The sequence below is a fragment of the Oryx dammah genome, unplaced genomic scaffold, assembly GCF_014754425.2.
Source record: "Oryx dammah isolate SB20612 unplaced genomic scaffold, SCBI_Odam_1.1 HiC_scaffold_19, whole genome shotgun sequence".
In the NCBI taxonomy this organism is placed as follows: domain Eukaryota; kingdom Metazoa; phylum Chordata; class Mammalia; order Artiodactyla; family Bovidae; genus Oryx; species Oryx dammah.
The window spans coordinates 15,377,251-15,392,045 of record NW_024070203.1 but is presented as its reverse complement, the minus strand read 5'-3'; the positions used below and the strand labels follow the sequence as shown (position 1 = coordinate 15,392,045).

The 14,795-nt window shown below is 59.1% G+C and overlaps 1 protein-coding gene across 2 annotated transcripts in view; it reads right to left on the bottom strand.

The window, feature by feature from the left end:
- The window catches only part of SLC45A4 (solute carrier family 45 member 4), a 67,532-nt gene that overhangs the window by 11,509 nt on the left and 41,228 nt on the right, over positions 1 to 14,795 (bottom strand). For both annotated transcript variants that reach the window (XM_040261712.1, XM_040261713.1), the window contains exon 3: positions 372 to 560. In XM_040261712.1, coding sequence (XP_040117646.1) covers positions 372 to 560 — 189 coding nt within the window. The remainder of the gene's footprint in view (positions 1 to 371; positions 561 to 14,795) is intronic.

Here is a 14,795-nt window from a genome sequence, read left to right as displayed (position 1 = left end):
ACAGAAAGAAGCAAAACAAACCCTGAGTACATGAACCAAAAAAACAAGTAGCAAACTAGGTCTGGACATTTTCAATACCAAGTCTGAGAAAAGGAGGAAAAAAAAAAAAAGAAAAGATAATTTCTGAAATAATGCTGGAAACAGGACGTGGTGTCAGATACGCATTAAAAACAAACGGGTCACAACAGGAAGCACTCCCTGAGAACAGGTTCCCATGGCATTCCCACGTGGAGCCCGCAGCCTGGCCACCGCCCGGGGGCCAAGGACGCCCGCCAGCGGCCCCGGCCAGGATCGGCGGTCTGGGCTCCTCATACCTGCATGCCCGGTGGAGCCCAGCTCCATGCCCCCCGACTCCGGGGCAGGACACTCACCGATGGCAGAGCCGTTGAGGAACAGCGCCACTCCAAAGAGCACGCCCACGCAGAGCGCCAGGATGAAAGGCCGCCGGCGGCCCCAGCTCAGGGTGCAGCGGTCGCTCGCGGAGCCGATGAGGGGTGTGAAGATGAGGCCGAGGATGGGGCTCAGGAACCAGGTGAGGCTGTAGTACTGCTCCGGGAGGCCTGCAACACACATGGCCGTCACCGTCGGGCAGGCGGGTGGCTGGCAGCATGCGCCCTGCGCACACACCCGCCAGCTGGAGACCCCTCGGGCATGCGCCCCCCACGAGGCCCAGTGTCTGAAACCAACCAAAGCCCACCTGGCAGGCATCCAGTGGCCCAAGGCCAGACCCGGGCTGTGGAGCTGGGCCCGGGGGTGCACAGAGCCTTCAGAGCAGCACCCAGACCCAGCAGGCCCAGGCCGCCGTGCACGCGTGGAGAACATGGTGTCAGCCCCATGCAGCCGGCCCTGGGGGGTGCACAGAGCCTTCAGAGCAGCACCCAGACCCAGCGGGCCCGGGCCGCCGTGCACGCATGGAGAACATGGTGTCAGCCCCATGCAGCCGGCCCTGGGGGTGCACAGAGCCTTCAGAGCAGCAACCAGACCCAGCGGGCCCAGGCCGCCGTACATGTGTGGAGAATGTAGTGCCAGGCCCTGCAGCTGGCACCCATGGGAGTGATGGCATGAGGGTGAGGCCCTCTCGCTCCACTGGCGCTGATCAGGACCTGGGGTTTCAGGGGCGCTGCTCAATGCCACCCTCAGGGACTGGGCCCATATCAGCCCAGAACACGGCATACGGCAGGGGGCTACAGCTTCAGAGAGTAGAGGACCTGTGATCCTGACTCACTGGCCAAAATCTATCACCAGGGCCCTACAGAGGGACCCTGTGCCACTGATGCGCTAAACGGCCCCAGCAGTGGGCTTCCAAGTGGCTACTGAAGGTGATGAGAGGGGACGCCTCCATGCGTATCCAGCTGGAGCCAGGGGGCCAGGTCTGGTACCTAACCTTCCCACCCGCCCAGAGGCAGGGATGACCATGCCCGTTTCACAGATGGGCAATCTGAAGCTCAGAGAGGTTAGGTGATCTGCCCTGCGCTGACAGAGCACGAAAGCAGGAGCCCCAGCATTTAAACCCCGGGCTGCCTGGTGTCCACTTATAAGCACTGACCCTCCCCAGCGCCACCCTCCAGGCTGTCACCCACTGACACAACCCCAAGGCCCGCCATCCTTGGGACAGAGATGCGTTTGGCCCGCTTACGCCCAGGATACACCTCGGCCGCATCCCACACACTCTGTTGGTTCCATTCATGCCACAGACACAGCAGGGAAGCAGCCTCCGCTGGTGGGGCCAGGTGGGTGGTAGCCCTTTGTCGGGGGGGGACAGACAGGGGCTTCAGGCTGGTGTGTTCTGACCTTGACCTGGACGGGGGTCCCTGGGGACAGCTCACCTGGCTGGGGGATGCAGGTCACCCACCTGTTTGTCAACTTCAGCGAAGAGCTGACTTAAAAAAAAAATACAAGGTGCTCTGGCCCGCCAGCAACTGGGTCAACGAATGTTTTACACCGCCAAGGGCGCTGAGGAACGGAATATCGTGCTGACTACCAAGGAAAATAAACTGTAGGAGGAGGAAATCATTTTCAGAGGAGGAGGGAAGCACCTTTCAGAACTGTTGCTAGCGTGCCCATTAAAATACTGACGTGTCCAGCCTAGAATCTGAGGTGTTGGCCTCGACCTTTCCAGAACCTTAGGAAGGGTGAACTGCGCCCCTGTTTCTAAGCCAGCAGGATGAGCTGCTGGTTCAGGACCTGGGGAGCTTGCGGACGGTGCTCCCCTGACGCGCAGGGGTCCATGCGGCAGGCCTGGGTCCTTGACGCTCACCATCAGGGTCCGGCACAGGGGAGGGCAGGGCTGGGCCGACACTGCCCACCCTCAAGAGGGCGGCGTGGAGAGCAGGCTTCTCAGGAATGACTCCCTCTCCGCACCACTCCTGGGAGCCCGTGGGTCACCTTCAGAGACAGGAGAGCATCCTTTCCCTGGGGGACACAGTCTCTCTTGCTGGGCTTTTTCAAATGTCACAACTTTGTTACTGAACACTGACTAGCCTAGTGACGGGGCTGCGTGCAGAGCTGCAGCACGCACGCACACTCACACGGGCATGTGTGCACACGCCCGCCATCTCCCCTGGAGGCCTGGCCTTCCTGCTTCAGGCACCAGGAGACGCTCCAGACTCCACACCTGCCGACTCTCGCCTCCCTGTCTGGCTCCCGGCAGAATCCTGAGGGGAACACGCCCCGCAGCCCTGACAGGAACCGCCTGCCCACCCCTGCTCTGGACACGGCGCGATCGTGGTGTCTGGAGTCTGCCTTCCCGGTCTGTCAGTGCAGAAAGAGGGTGTCTCACGGCTCTGACCCCGGGACATGGGCAGCTCACTCTGGAGCCACCCCTCTCAGCTTGAGTGGTCCTCTGCCCCTCGGGCAAAGCTCCATCCACCTGAAGTCCCCTTTATCTGGGTCGGCACTGCCCCAGCCAACTCACGCTTCCTGTCCCCGCCTTTTCAGCCTCCATCCCTCTGGATCACAGTATTTCTGGAGCCGGTGGGTGGGCCCCGTCTCCCGCGTCTCCTCCCGGGGTGTGCTCAGCCCCTCTTGCTGCTAGCAGCTGTCGTGGGGGGATTGGGCCCGCCACTCCACTACTTGCTTCTGCTGCCCTTCTGGCCGGCTCTGCCCCTCTTGCTCCTGCCTTCTCTTGGTGACTCAAGTCCTCCTTCACATTCCATGGTGATCTGCACACTAGCGTTTTAGCATTATTTGGCAGTGGCTGCTCTAGAGACTCAGAGAAGGCGATGGCACCCCACTCCAGTACTCTTGCCTGGAAAATCCCATGGACAGAGGAGCCTGGTAGGCTGCAGTCCATGGCGTCGCTGAGGGTTGGACACCACTGAGCGACTTCACTTTCACTTTTCACTTTCACGCATTGGGGAAGGAAATGGCAACCCACTCTAGGGTTCTTGCCTGGAGAATCCCAGGGATGGGTGAGCCTGGTGGGCTGCCATCCATGGGGTCACACAGAGTCGGACATGACTGAAGTGACTTAGCAGCAGCAGCAGTTCTAGAGACTACTACATTCACCTTTAGCCTGAGTGGAGACTGCGCCCCTCTGGTGAGACCCCGGCACCTGTCTGTGCCCATCTACCCCAGGTCCGTCTATGCAGAAGCGGCACATACGTTACGTCTGCAGACTCGATAAACCCGTGGTGTGCAGGGAGCTCTGAACAATCGCTCATTCTAAAGGAACCAAGATGAATGTGTCTTTCTTACCTGCCCGTCTTACCATCCCCATACCCTTCCTTCCTTCTTCCTCGGGATCCCAGGGTCACGGGGTATCACTTCCCTTTGGCTTGAAGAACCGGCTTCAGCTTCTTCAGCATTTCCTAGAGGTCTGCTGATGAGAGCTGACCACAGTTCTCTTCCTCTTGTTCCTCAGGGGTATTTCTGCCGCGTGCAGGACTCTGGGTCAATGCCTCTGTGGCGAGCTGTGCTCGGCGTGAAGTCCGCGCAAGGCGGTCTTTGGGAGCAGGGCTCTCGGGGGCCTGTGTTCTCCATGTGGGCGCGTCCGTCCCCTCAGACGTGGGGCTGTGGGACAGCACGGGGCTGTGGGGCTTCAGAGACATGACCTGGGGAGTTCTGTCAACCCTTTCTGAAAGGGGTCATGCAACTGAAAGTGAATCTCGGGAAGCTTGTCAAGCTGGTTGCTGCTCAGCAATTCACCCCAAACCCACGTCCTGCTCGCCCAGGGAAACCACTGCCACGCGGCATCGGCCTCCCGGAGCCCTGGCCCCGGCAGGAGTGGCCGCAGGTGCGCACGGACCACCTGGTCGGCAGGTTCCTGGGGCCTGAGCAGGGCCTGCTGGCCCACGACCCAAGGGGCTGGGGGAGACCACCCCGGAGTCGTGCCCTCAGCCCCGCCACCCCTGGGCTCCGCCTCCGCCAGCACCACCTTGCGCCCCTCCTGCGGCTGCCATGGCAGCCTGCCTGGATCCCCTCTGGTGAGGCTGTCACTGTCACCTCCCTCCCCACTGTCCCCCTCCACCTATGGCAGCCTGGATCCCCCCTTTGGCTCCCCCAAAGCGCCCCTCACAGGTCACCAGGCCTCCTGCCTGCCAGCCCAGCCGGCCTGCATTCAGCAGGCTTGGCTAAAGCCCCACGAGGGCAGAGCGTGTTGGCACACGTGCTGGCTGCCCTGGCTCAACGCTGAGCACCAGGACCCTTTCCCCAAACCCCCGCTCCTCCCCACCCTGCACGGGACCCCCAGGCCAACCCCAGGGAGGCCTCTGTGCAGAGGTGGCTGGGCCAGGAGCTGGTCAGGCTGCAGAGCCCAGGGGGCCGCCTAGACCGTCGGTGGGTTCCGTCTCCCGGCTTTTTCCCCGATTCTCCTGAAAGTCACAGTGGGGTACGAGTCCCCAGCAGCTGAGTCAGGGGTTGGGGAGGGCAGGGTGCACCCAGTGCTGACCACAGCAGGGACATGTCTTCGTTTAAACATGGGGGCAACAAAGATGAACGCGTCCCATCACGTCTCTGGGGCAGCAACGAGCCTGAGAACACAGCCCTGGGCCAGCCCCCATCTGTCCCCGGCGCGGCTGCCACTGGGACAGCCGGACGTGGCATTTCCCAGCAAGGCTCTAAACACACACAGCACCGGTGCATAGTAAATAATTTTTGTTTTCTTCCAGGCAAAAGCGAACAACAATGGTGGGACCAGGAAGACTGCCGGTTCACAGGAAACGCCGGGGGTGTCGTGGCTCGCCGAGGGCTGAGTGAGGTCACGGGCGACTGCGGCCACGCTCAGTCACGCGCGGCCTCCCATTCAACACAACTGCTTTTTTGATAAACTGGTCCTTCTGGGGGAGGGGGCCAGGGTACCGGGAAAGCGGCCTATAAATTGTTTAACAAAAGATCTGAAATGGGAATAGGAACTTCATTCTTTCTCTCAATAGACAAAGCCTTCCTCATCAAGATACGCTTGTATTGTCAGACAAAAACTTCATGATAACACCAAAGCCATGAGAACCAGCTCTCCGTGGGAACTGCTCAGCAGCCTGGGGTGACCTTGGAAGGATCTGCCAGCCCCGTGGGGAGCCGTCACCATGTGGGCCCGGGAAGGGGTACAGGTGTGAAAGAGCAACAGGCCTGCCTCTGAACACACACACGAGACCCCGGGCATGGACTGGAGGCAGGGTCCTGGGGAAAGGGCCCCCCGCCGGGACCCCCAAGCCAGGAGGGTCTGCACCGGGCAGCAGGCAACACCTCCTCCAACTGGAGGGAGGACCACAGAGCTGCAAGGAACCTTCTAGAGCCCCAGAGAGGCAGGGAGAAAGAAGACAACGAAGAAGGAAAACTAGCTCAGGAGCCTCTTCTGGGGCCTTCCCCTTGGGACAGCAAGCCCTGGTGTCTCCAGGTGCGACGGGCTGGTTCCTGGGAGCCCAGAACTGAACGAGACGCCCCTCATCAGAGTAGAAGTGCTGGGACAGGCACCTGAAGGTGCAAGGTGCAGGGCCGAGAGCCCAGGCCACGCAGGGCCAGTGCCATCAGTGCCAGGGGAGAGCCGTGTAGCGTGGCCACTTCTGTCCAGTTTGGTTGTACGTGCTCCATACGTGGGGACGTGCTCCCTGCGGGGGGACCGTGGTAAAGAAGGAGCTGTTCCGGAGGGAGGTGACTGCTTGGAAAAGGCACAATTCAAACTTACTGAAGGCACCATTACTTAAGTAACAGAATGTTCTGAACAGTCAAAATAAACCCTTCTGGTAAAAATAAACCTCCTCCAGCCCCTCGTGTCAGCCCTGAGGCTGGGCCTGGTTCTCCAGGAATGGACTGGCAGCCCCACACGGGGGTTGCCCAATACTCCGCAGGGGCACTGGTCCTCTGGTGGACCAGGAGAGGCCTCCACAGCCCAGCAGGGTGCTCCTGGCCGGACAGGACTGGACACTGGCCTCTGGGAAACCAGTGGGCACCCCTCCAGGGTCCTTGGGGCCCGGCTGCAGGGGCCTCTCCTCCGGGCAGCTCCCAGGAGCATGGCTCCCCGCAGACAGGTGCACTGGCCGCTCTCCACAGCCCACGCATCCCGGCTCTGATACAGATGCTGCACCAGGCCACAGTGCCCAGGTCATGGTGGGGGCATCAAGTTTTCCCCGAGCCTCGTGGTGGCCACTCGGGCCCGACTCAGGCTGGTGCCTATACGAGGCCTGGACGTGCTGGCAGCCAAGGTCTCTCCTAGCCCTGAGAGTCCATGATCTGAACTGGGGAGGGACCCCAGGCACCACCCTATTTGCTGTGATTCACAGTGCTTTGGTTTTAACAACAAGTGGGGCTTTCAGGGGCATGGGGACTCCTGGGGGCGCCAGCGGACTTCCACTGCCTCGGCCAACGTCACAACACCTACATGATGTCAATGAACCAGGAGCTCAGACACAAGGCGCCGGGATCGCCCAAGGGCCGAGGACAGTGAAGTGCAGACGAGTAGGCAGGAAGGCACGCGTGTGTGCTAGCTTCCTGTCAACACTATTTGACTGTAAGCGTGTAATTAACTTTTAAATAGTGGATGTTCTCAGCCAAGGGCCCTGAGGAATCATGGAAGTTTGGGAGCCAGCTCAGGCACGCCCCGGGCTGCAGCCAGCAGGGCCTTTGCAGTCTGCCTCCTGAAAACACGACGACAGGAAAACTAGCAGGCCGTCCAGAAACTTTAAAAATGGAATTCATACGAAAGGTTGCACCACCTTAACCAAGAGAGATCTTGAGCACTTTTGAAGCCCGCTGACCAGGGTTCCCTTTCTCACAGCTGCAGCCAGCACAGCTGGCAGGGCCGCCGGGGGCTGCCTCCCCTGCAAGAATCTGCACGGTAACGCCATCTCCAGGCTGGTGGGAGGATCAGGTCGCTGGACCAGCTGCTGCTGGCATGGTTACCACAGGGTCCGCACATCTCGTTTCTAAGAGCAGGGAACACCTAGCTCTCTCCTAGTTCACGGCAGCCTCCGGTCTGGCCCAGCCAGAAGAAAAGGAGAGGCTCAAACCCTGATTCTATACTTTCTGGCCATGGAGCCCTGGGCAAGTCACTCCCTCTCTGAGCCCCAACTCCCATAGTGCAGAGCAGACCCATCCAGGGCTGAGAGGAGACGGCCAGGCCCCTGGGGCAGCCCGGGAGCCTCGCTCACGGCCTGTTTGACACCGAGCTTCTGTGCCCAGCCTCACCTCCCTCCATGCTGCCTGCCTTGGTGGTCAGGAAGCGTGCCACTCTGTCCGACCCTGGTCCTAGACTGCTTGCCTTCGGCACGGTCTCCCCCACAGGCCACAGCCATGGTCTCACCACACTCTGCCTACAGCATGGCAGGGCCCAGAGCCGCAACAGGGGAAGGTGGCAGCCTGGCCTGGCCCCCACGCCAGGCTCCGCGGTGAGCCTTCGTCCCAGCAGCCGGCTCTCGGGGCTTCCAAGCCCGCCTGCAGTGGCCACCCTGCATGCTGACCTTGGAGCTTGGGGTTAAAGGGAGTGTGCTCTCCTTGTGCTGGCCGGCTCTCCCTGAGGATGGGGCTACAGTGCCCCCGCAAGTGGTGGGGGACCACCTCCAGCGATGCCAGTGACCTGCACCCCTGTGCTCTGCTCACCAGACCCAAGGCGAGGCTGGGCCTGACCCTCGGGGGCCACACCGCTGGCCACCACCCTACACGGAGAAATCCACAGCATGAGACGTCTACCCTGGCTCTTCATTTCAGTGAAACGATTAAAATGCATGAGCTGCACATGAGGCCCCGTGTATCTGCCACAAGTGTCCGATTACAGGGGCGGGCGCCTGGGGAAGCGCTCCCCAGGCAGCGGCTCTGTCTACATGGGCTGCGTTTCCTGTCTGGCTCTGGTTAACTCAAGCTTTTCGGTCACACACTAGCATGACAAAGGTGAAGGAAAGGAGTCTCACAGTCTGAGAGACTGCAGGGAGGACAGGGGACCCAGGGCTCCAGCCGGGCCTGCAGTGGAGCGCTCTGGGCAGCAGAGCCCCAGGGGCGGAGGGAAGGGAGGTGCTCAGGCTCGGGGTCTCGGCCGAGGCAGAGCCTGGGGCCCACACGGAGAGGCCCTGTCATCGATCAGAGCAGGCAGAGATGCCCGCTGACCGTGCCAGTAATAAACGACAGCGAAAGGGACACGCGTGAACACCTAGAGGGAATTTGAGGACACGTAACTTGGTTGAAACTGATAAAGCCTGACACTCGCTAGAATCGGTGTCGCCCCCCCACCCCCACCACCTCCAACCCTGAGCCGAGCCTGTGCCAGCTACCTCCATCTCTGCTGCCCAGGGCAGGGCTCTTCCAGCTGCGGTCAACAGCCCAGCAGGCAGGCGTCCAGCCTCATAGCCTCGGAGCGAGACTCAGGCTTTCAGTTTCTGCCTAGTTTTGCAGTGTGAGCTACATCTCCTGGGTGGGAACCGCTTTTCCAGGTTTGCAGATAAAGTACTAACACAACCATTCCCAAGTCCTCACGAGGGCTGGCAGTTCCTTCATGTTTCTTTCTGTGATGCTTCCCTGAAGTTTACAAGCTATAAGACACACTCACGCGGTCTCTCCAGTTCAATGGGGAAAACTACCTACGCTGCACCCGAAGACAAACCCTATCCACACACCATTTCCATCATTTATACATGTATGCATTTTGCATGGGATTCAAACAGTTGGCTTTTTAATGACAAAATTACTACCATCAGGGACATGTCTTGCTGGTGGACACACTCTACACTGACTGCTTTTAACAGCAAAGAGAGTGTTTGTTCCAAAATTTACCATTAAAAAAATTCCTCTCTGTGATTATAATCTTGTTGCAGGTTTCAGAGAAAAACTTAACATTTAGAGTGATTCCCTAGAGAGCTCTGCTTTGACAAGCAGCAGGAGGCCCGTGGGCTGGGCTCCCCTGAGAAGGGACCCACGGAGGACAGATCACCCTGAACCCCGGCTCTGCGTTACCTGGTTCCTTATCATTCCAACACATACTTGTAATGCTCTGCTAAAGTTTATTTGACTTCTTTCTGGCTTTCATTACAAAGTGACATGATCACTTTCTGCAGGAGTAACTGACAGTATTTTCTGTTCTTTCACCCAAGTGTACACTCACCCCTCAGTGTCCACAGAAGGCTGGCCCCAGAATCCTCCCTGAGCTTTTTCACAGGTGCTCAAGTCCCTGATACAGACGGTAGGTATCTGCACGTAACCTACGCACATCCTCCCATATATTTTAAATTGTCTCTAAGATTACTTACCTAATGCAACATAATTGCTCCAGTCTTGCTTTAACTAAGGCTCACGTGTGCAATATTGGCAAAGGATGGAATCACTCAGATTTCTCTGGAAATCACCTCCGAGGAGTGGCTTCTAAGGCCTCCTGTGATCTGGCCCACCAGGAGCCAGAGCTTCCTGAACAGGACTTGGCACCAAGCTTGTGCCATTCAGACTTAGTCACGGCTCCCCCAGCAGGCCACACTTCCCTCTGCCTCTCCCTGCCACGCCGCAGGCTGGAATGTGGCAATGACTCACCTTCACTCCTGACCCCTGTGCATTCGGCAACCTCCCCCACGAACCTCCCCACCCCCTCCTCTGTGCCCGGCTGTCGCCTCCTGTCCTGTTTCCGCCATCCCCACGCTCGCCTTCAACGGAGAGGGCAGTGAGTGGCCTGTATCCCGACTGCCCTTCCTTCTCCAAACCATAAACCACAGCCTTGACCCCAGGCTCCGCGAGCTCAGAGCTGGTGTGCGGGACTGGTGACCCCCTCCAGACCTCCCTGGACCTGGGACCCTTCGGTCCCTGGAGCGCGGGTGCCCGTCACCCCACAGGGACCCCCACATACTCAGTCCTTGCATGTGCGTGGCCCCATCAGAGCAGAAGCCTTGGCTGCTCACCCCGCCCGGGGACCTGGTACAACGCCCGGCACCTGGCGGGTAGGTGCTCAATAAGCATTTGATGAAAGAAAAACAGGCATGGAATTCCTTGGGAAAAGCGACTGCGGCTGACATTGCATTGTCTCTAAAATACAATGATCTGAAACACGAGGAAATCCAGACTTCCCAACCCAAACAAAACAGCGCTGCACAACAGTTCTTCAATTAATTCATCAAACTCCAGGAGATTCTGACGCACTCCAGCCTGTCCTTCCAGCATGCTGCTTGGGCTCTGAGGGGACCGCAAGGGTCCCCTGGCCCGGGTGGGTGTCACGTCAGGGCCCCCAGGCACGGACAGGCGCGTGTGTCTGGACCTCCCCTCCGTGGGCGAGTGTGGGCCCTCCGCCACCTCCCAGCTCAGGCCATGTGTCACCCTTCAGGCTTCCTCAGTCTCTCGTCAGCAGGAAATCCAGTTTTCAGCCAGATAGAATGGCCCGTCCAATTTTTTCCGCATTTGAAAAGTGGGGGTAAGATACCCATCGTGTGAAAGCTGCCTCTCTGACCGCTTTGAGGAGTTTGGTTCAGTGACTTCAGGTCCATGTCCCCTGGTGTCCCCACAGGACCTTCACCTGTGAAATGGAAACTCCGCCCCCCTTAAAGCCCTCCCGGGCCCCTCCCTCGGCCCCCACATCCCCCTCCTGGGTCCCGAGCAGAGGTGCAATCACAGCGCTTGTCCTTCTGTGTCTGGACTGTTTCACTCATACAGACGCCTGTGAAGGCCCATCCTCCTCCGCGCCTAAGCCCTGCAGGCATGCCCGCCCCTCCCCCGACAGCGCTCTGGGATGGGGGTGGATGAGGGCCTGGAGCCCAGTGCTCTCTTCCTGGGTCTGCGTCTCAACCAGGGGCAGCCTGGGGAACCCTCCCCCAACACCAGGGGACCTTGCCCTCTGGGCCTGCAGACCAAGTATAAGCCCAGACAGGGCGGACAGGTCCCGGGGAAACCCATCTTGACAGCGGCTCTGATAAAATTCTCCAGGTCTGCACAGCATCACCTTTCACAGATGCGAAAACAACTGTCAGATTAGAAGCAACACAAAGACCGCTCTACCACCCGGAGGAGGATGGCCAAGCCTGGTGGGGTTTTCGCTGCTGAAGAACGACCGAAGCACCAAGGCAGAATTTAAGCTCACATGCTCTGGGCTAACCTCAGCCCAGGACCGAAGCCCCACACAGGGAGAGACCCCCATGCGCTGAAGAGCAGCAGGCCACCAGCCTGAAAGCCCCCTGCCCAGGAGCTGGAGGGCCTGTGGGCGTCGTCTCGGCAGCCAGCGCAGTGACACAGGCTGGGCGGGGTGTCCTCCCCGCTCGGGTCCCCAGAACCACCACTCCAGCCTCCACCGCTTGCCCCTCTTCCTGGCCTCCTTCAGCTGTCCCTCTTTCGGTGGTGCAGCTTTGAGCCAACAAGTGCCGGGTGACCCGCAAGAACCAGACAGGGGCGCCTTAGGAACTGGGTGGCACAAAGGAGACAGGGCAGCGAGCTGGCAGCTCTTTGACAAAACAGGAAAACCAACCAGGAGTGCCCCCTGCAGAAGGCCCGGTGGTCACTATACACAAAGGGAATTCCTAGGAAGCGCATCTGAGCTGGGGAAGCACGAGGTGTGAAAAGCAGCTGCTGGGAGGGCCACGTTGGAGGCCCGATGCTAAAGGTAATTCATGACCGGCCACCTGTGGGCAACATCCACACTCACTCGAGAAGGGTGCAGGGCACGCTTGTGTGCTCCAAGGCACGACTACTCTTGAGTCCATTCAGCACGCAGGCACTCAGCATGGCACACTCCTCACTTTAGATACAGCATGAGCCCACAGCGCTCAATTCTCACCAAAGGCGTGTGTGCTCCTGGGCACTGCCCGATGGATGTCAAGCGCTAGCCTGAGTCAGTGGCACCAGAAGGCACACGGCTTTAGAGACAGGCACTGAGTCCTGGGGGCAGGCGGGGGGCTGGATTACAGGGGGTGCAGCTGAGGGCCACCGGGTCATGGCCCCACTCTGCTCCACAGGTGCCAGCCTCACTGTCCGCTTCTCTCCACGATCCAGGGAGTGGAGGACAGTGACTGGCACTTACGGTACCTCGAGCTTGCGTGTTTTCTTTAAGGCCGGCTGCTAAAGGGCAGGTTTTTCCCACAGAAAGAAAAGGTGAGGCTCCAGTTCTGACACATCACATCCTCGGAATTCTGATTCACATTAAGTTAGGACTGAAAGTGGGAAGAGTGCTTTTTTGAAAAAAAAAGACAGACATACACAAAATGAACACAGTTTCACCCCTCCTGAATGAGACAGACAAGATTAAACCTAAGCTTCCCCATACATAAATGTGCAAAGCACTTGGTCACTCCGGGACGGCACAGCCTCGCCCCCCCAACTTCCATCAGGAGAGAAACTGGCATCTGTCAGCTGAGAGGCCACAGGACACCCTTCTAGGACTTTCCTTTTTCTTCAAGGGTGTTTTGGGAATGAAGAAGGAACCTGCGGGGGGGGGGGGGGGATGCCCCATCCCAAGGGGGAAGCTCTGTGGGGCCAGACTGTCCGTCCAGCAAGGCTCCGGAGCTTCGCGGGGGGCTGCTCTGGCTCTGGGCAGGCTACTCCCAGACTCTCCTCTGACAGGGACCCTCATTCCCACTTGACCCTGACTCTGAGGCCAGGCTCGTCGGGTACACCCGAGTGTACACACAGCACATGCACACGTCACACACGTGTGCACACATACACATGCACGCGCACATACACACACACGGCGTGCAAACCGTGGGCACCTACCTGCAGTGCCAGGCTCGCACCAGAAGTTGGTCTGCAGAAGTTCCTGGGCGGCCTCTCCTCAGCCCCCAGACCACCGGCCCTGCAGGAGGCAGGCACGGAAGCTGCTACTCTTAGTGGGGCCCGTGGGCCCCTTGCCCCCACACGCCACATTCTCACCCCCTGTTTGGCTGCAAGCTTGTGGGTCTGACTTATCAGAACCCCACTCGGCACCAACAGAGCAACAGTTTTTAGCTGCTACTCTTCTCTCCTCGGCTTTCCAGGTGGCTCAGATGGTAAAGCGTGTGCTTACAATGTGGGAGACCCAGGTTCAATCCCTGGTGGGAAAGATCCCCTGGAGAAGGAAATGGCAACCCACTCCAGTACTCTTGCCTGGAAAATTCCATGGACGGAAGAGCCTGGTAGGCTATAGTCCATGGGTTAGCAAAGAGTCAGACACAACTGAGCGATTTCACTTTGAGCCTGAAGCCTAAGAATGTACGTATCTTTAAAGGTCCCCTCCAGAAGCTGAGATGTTTGACTAACGGTGTGGGGATCTAGGAGACGCGGCCTCTTAGACGGGGAGGGAGGGGTAATGGTGAGGCTGAAGGCACCTGGGCCAGCCCCAAGGTCGGAACCAAGGTGGGCGGGCTCACCAGGAGGACACAGCAAGAGCCTGGATAAACCAACGGGCTTTCTGCCCTGACCTGGACCTGGGTTCTCGTCTGTCTATGACGCTCTCTGCTGCTAGTGGGGACAGCGTGTCTCACATGTCACACATGTGGGAGACGTCCAGAAGGAGGCTCATGAAACCTGCTCCTCCGGGGACAGAACCAGGTGCTGAGGACAGGAGACGGATGGAAGTCTCACTTCCCTGACCTCTGAATCCTGAACCTGGTGAAAGTGCTTTGGGTCCAAGAAAGCAGAGGCCCAGTTTTTAAAGGCCCCTCTCCTGCAAAGGAGAACGGAGAACCAGTGGCTGCCCCAGCTCTGCACCATGTTTTTCCTGAGCTCGCGGAGCCGCAGTCTCAGGACTGCTGCCCCGCATCTTTTCGAAAGGGTGGGCACCACCCGCCCGCACCACCCTTCTGCCCCCTGTGCGGCCCAGCCAGTGGGACCAGGAGGGCGGCTATCCCAGCCACACCCGCCTGCCCCCTGCCGCTGTCCCCAAGGCCTGCTGGCTCAGTGTTGCCCTTCCAGTGCCGAGGGATGGCTCCGCTGCTGGTCTAGAGGTGCCAGCAGAAAGGTGTGCTCACGTGGAGTCAGGAGCTCTCACTGCAGGTACCGGCAGGCAAGGCCTTCCTGCGGCGGACCATGGACAAGCACTTGGAGTGTCCTTGATGGCGGGGGGACCTGGGCCAGCAAACACACATAGATGGCTCACAGAGGTGCGAGTTAAACTGCACTTTCCAAAATTATTCACCTCTTTACAAAAACAGCGTGGTGATTTGACTTCCTATTACACCCCCCACAGGGCAGGTGGCCAAGCAGCCACCAGGGTCAGCAGGTCCAGGATCAGAGAGAGAAGGGAGGAGAGGGTGGGCAGAGACCCTGTCCTCTAACCCCCTTCATGAAAATATATGAAAACAGAACAGCTCCATCACCCCAGAGCCGGAATCAGACAAGCCCCGCCAAGGCTATCTGTCAACACACGTGCCACTAGCTGAGGATCACAGGAGACAACGTGTAACCAAACAGCAAAGCCCCAAGACTCGAGCTCG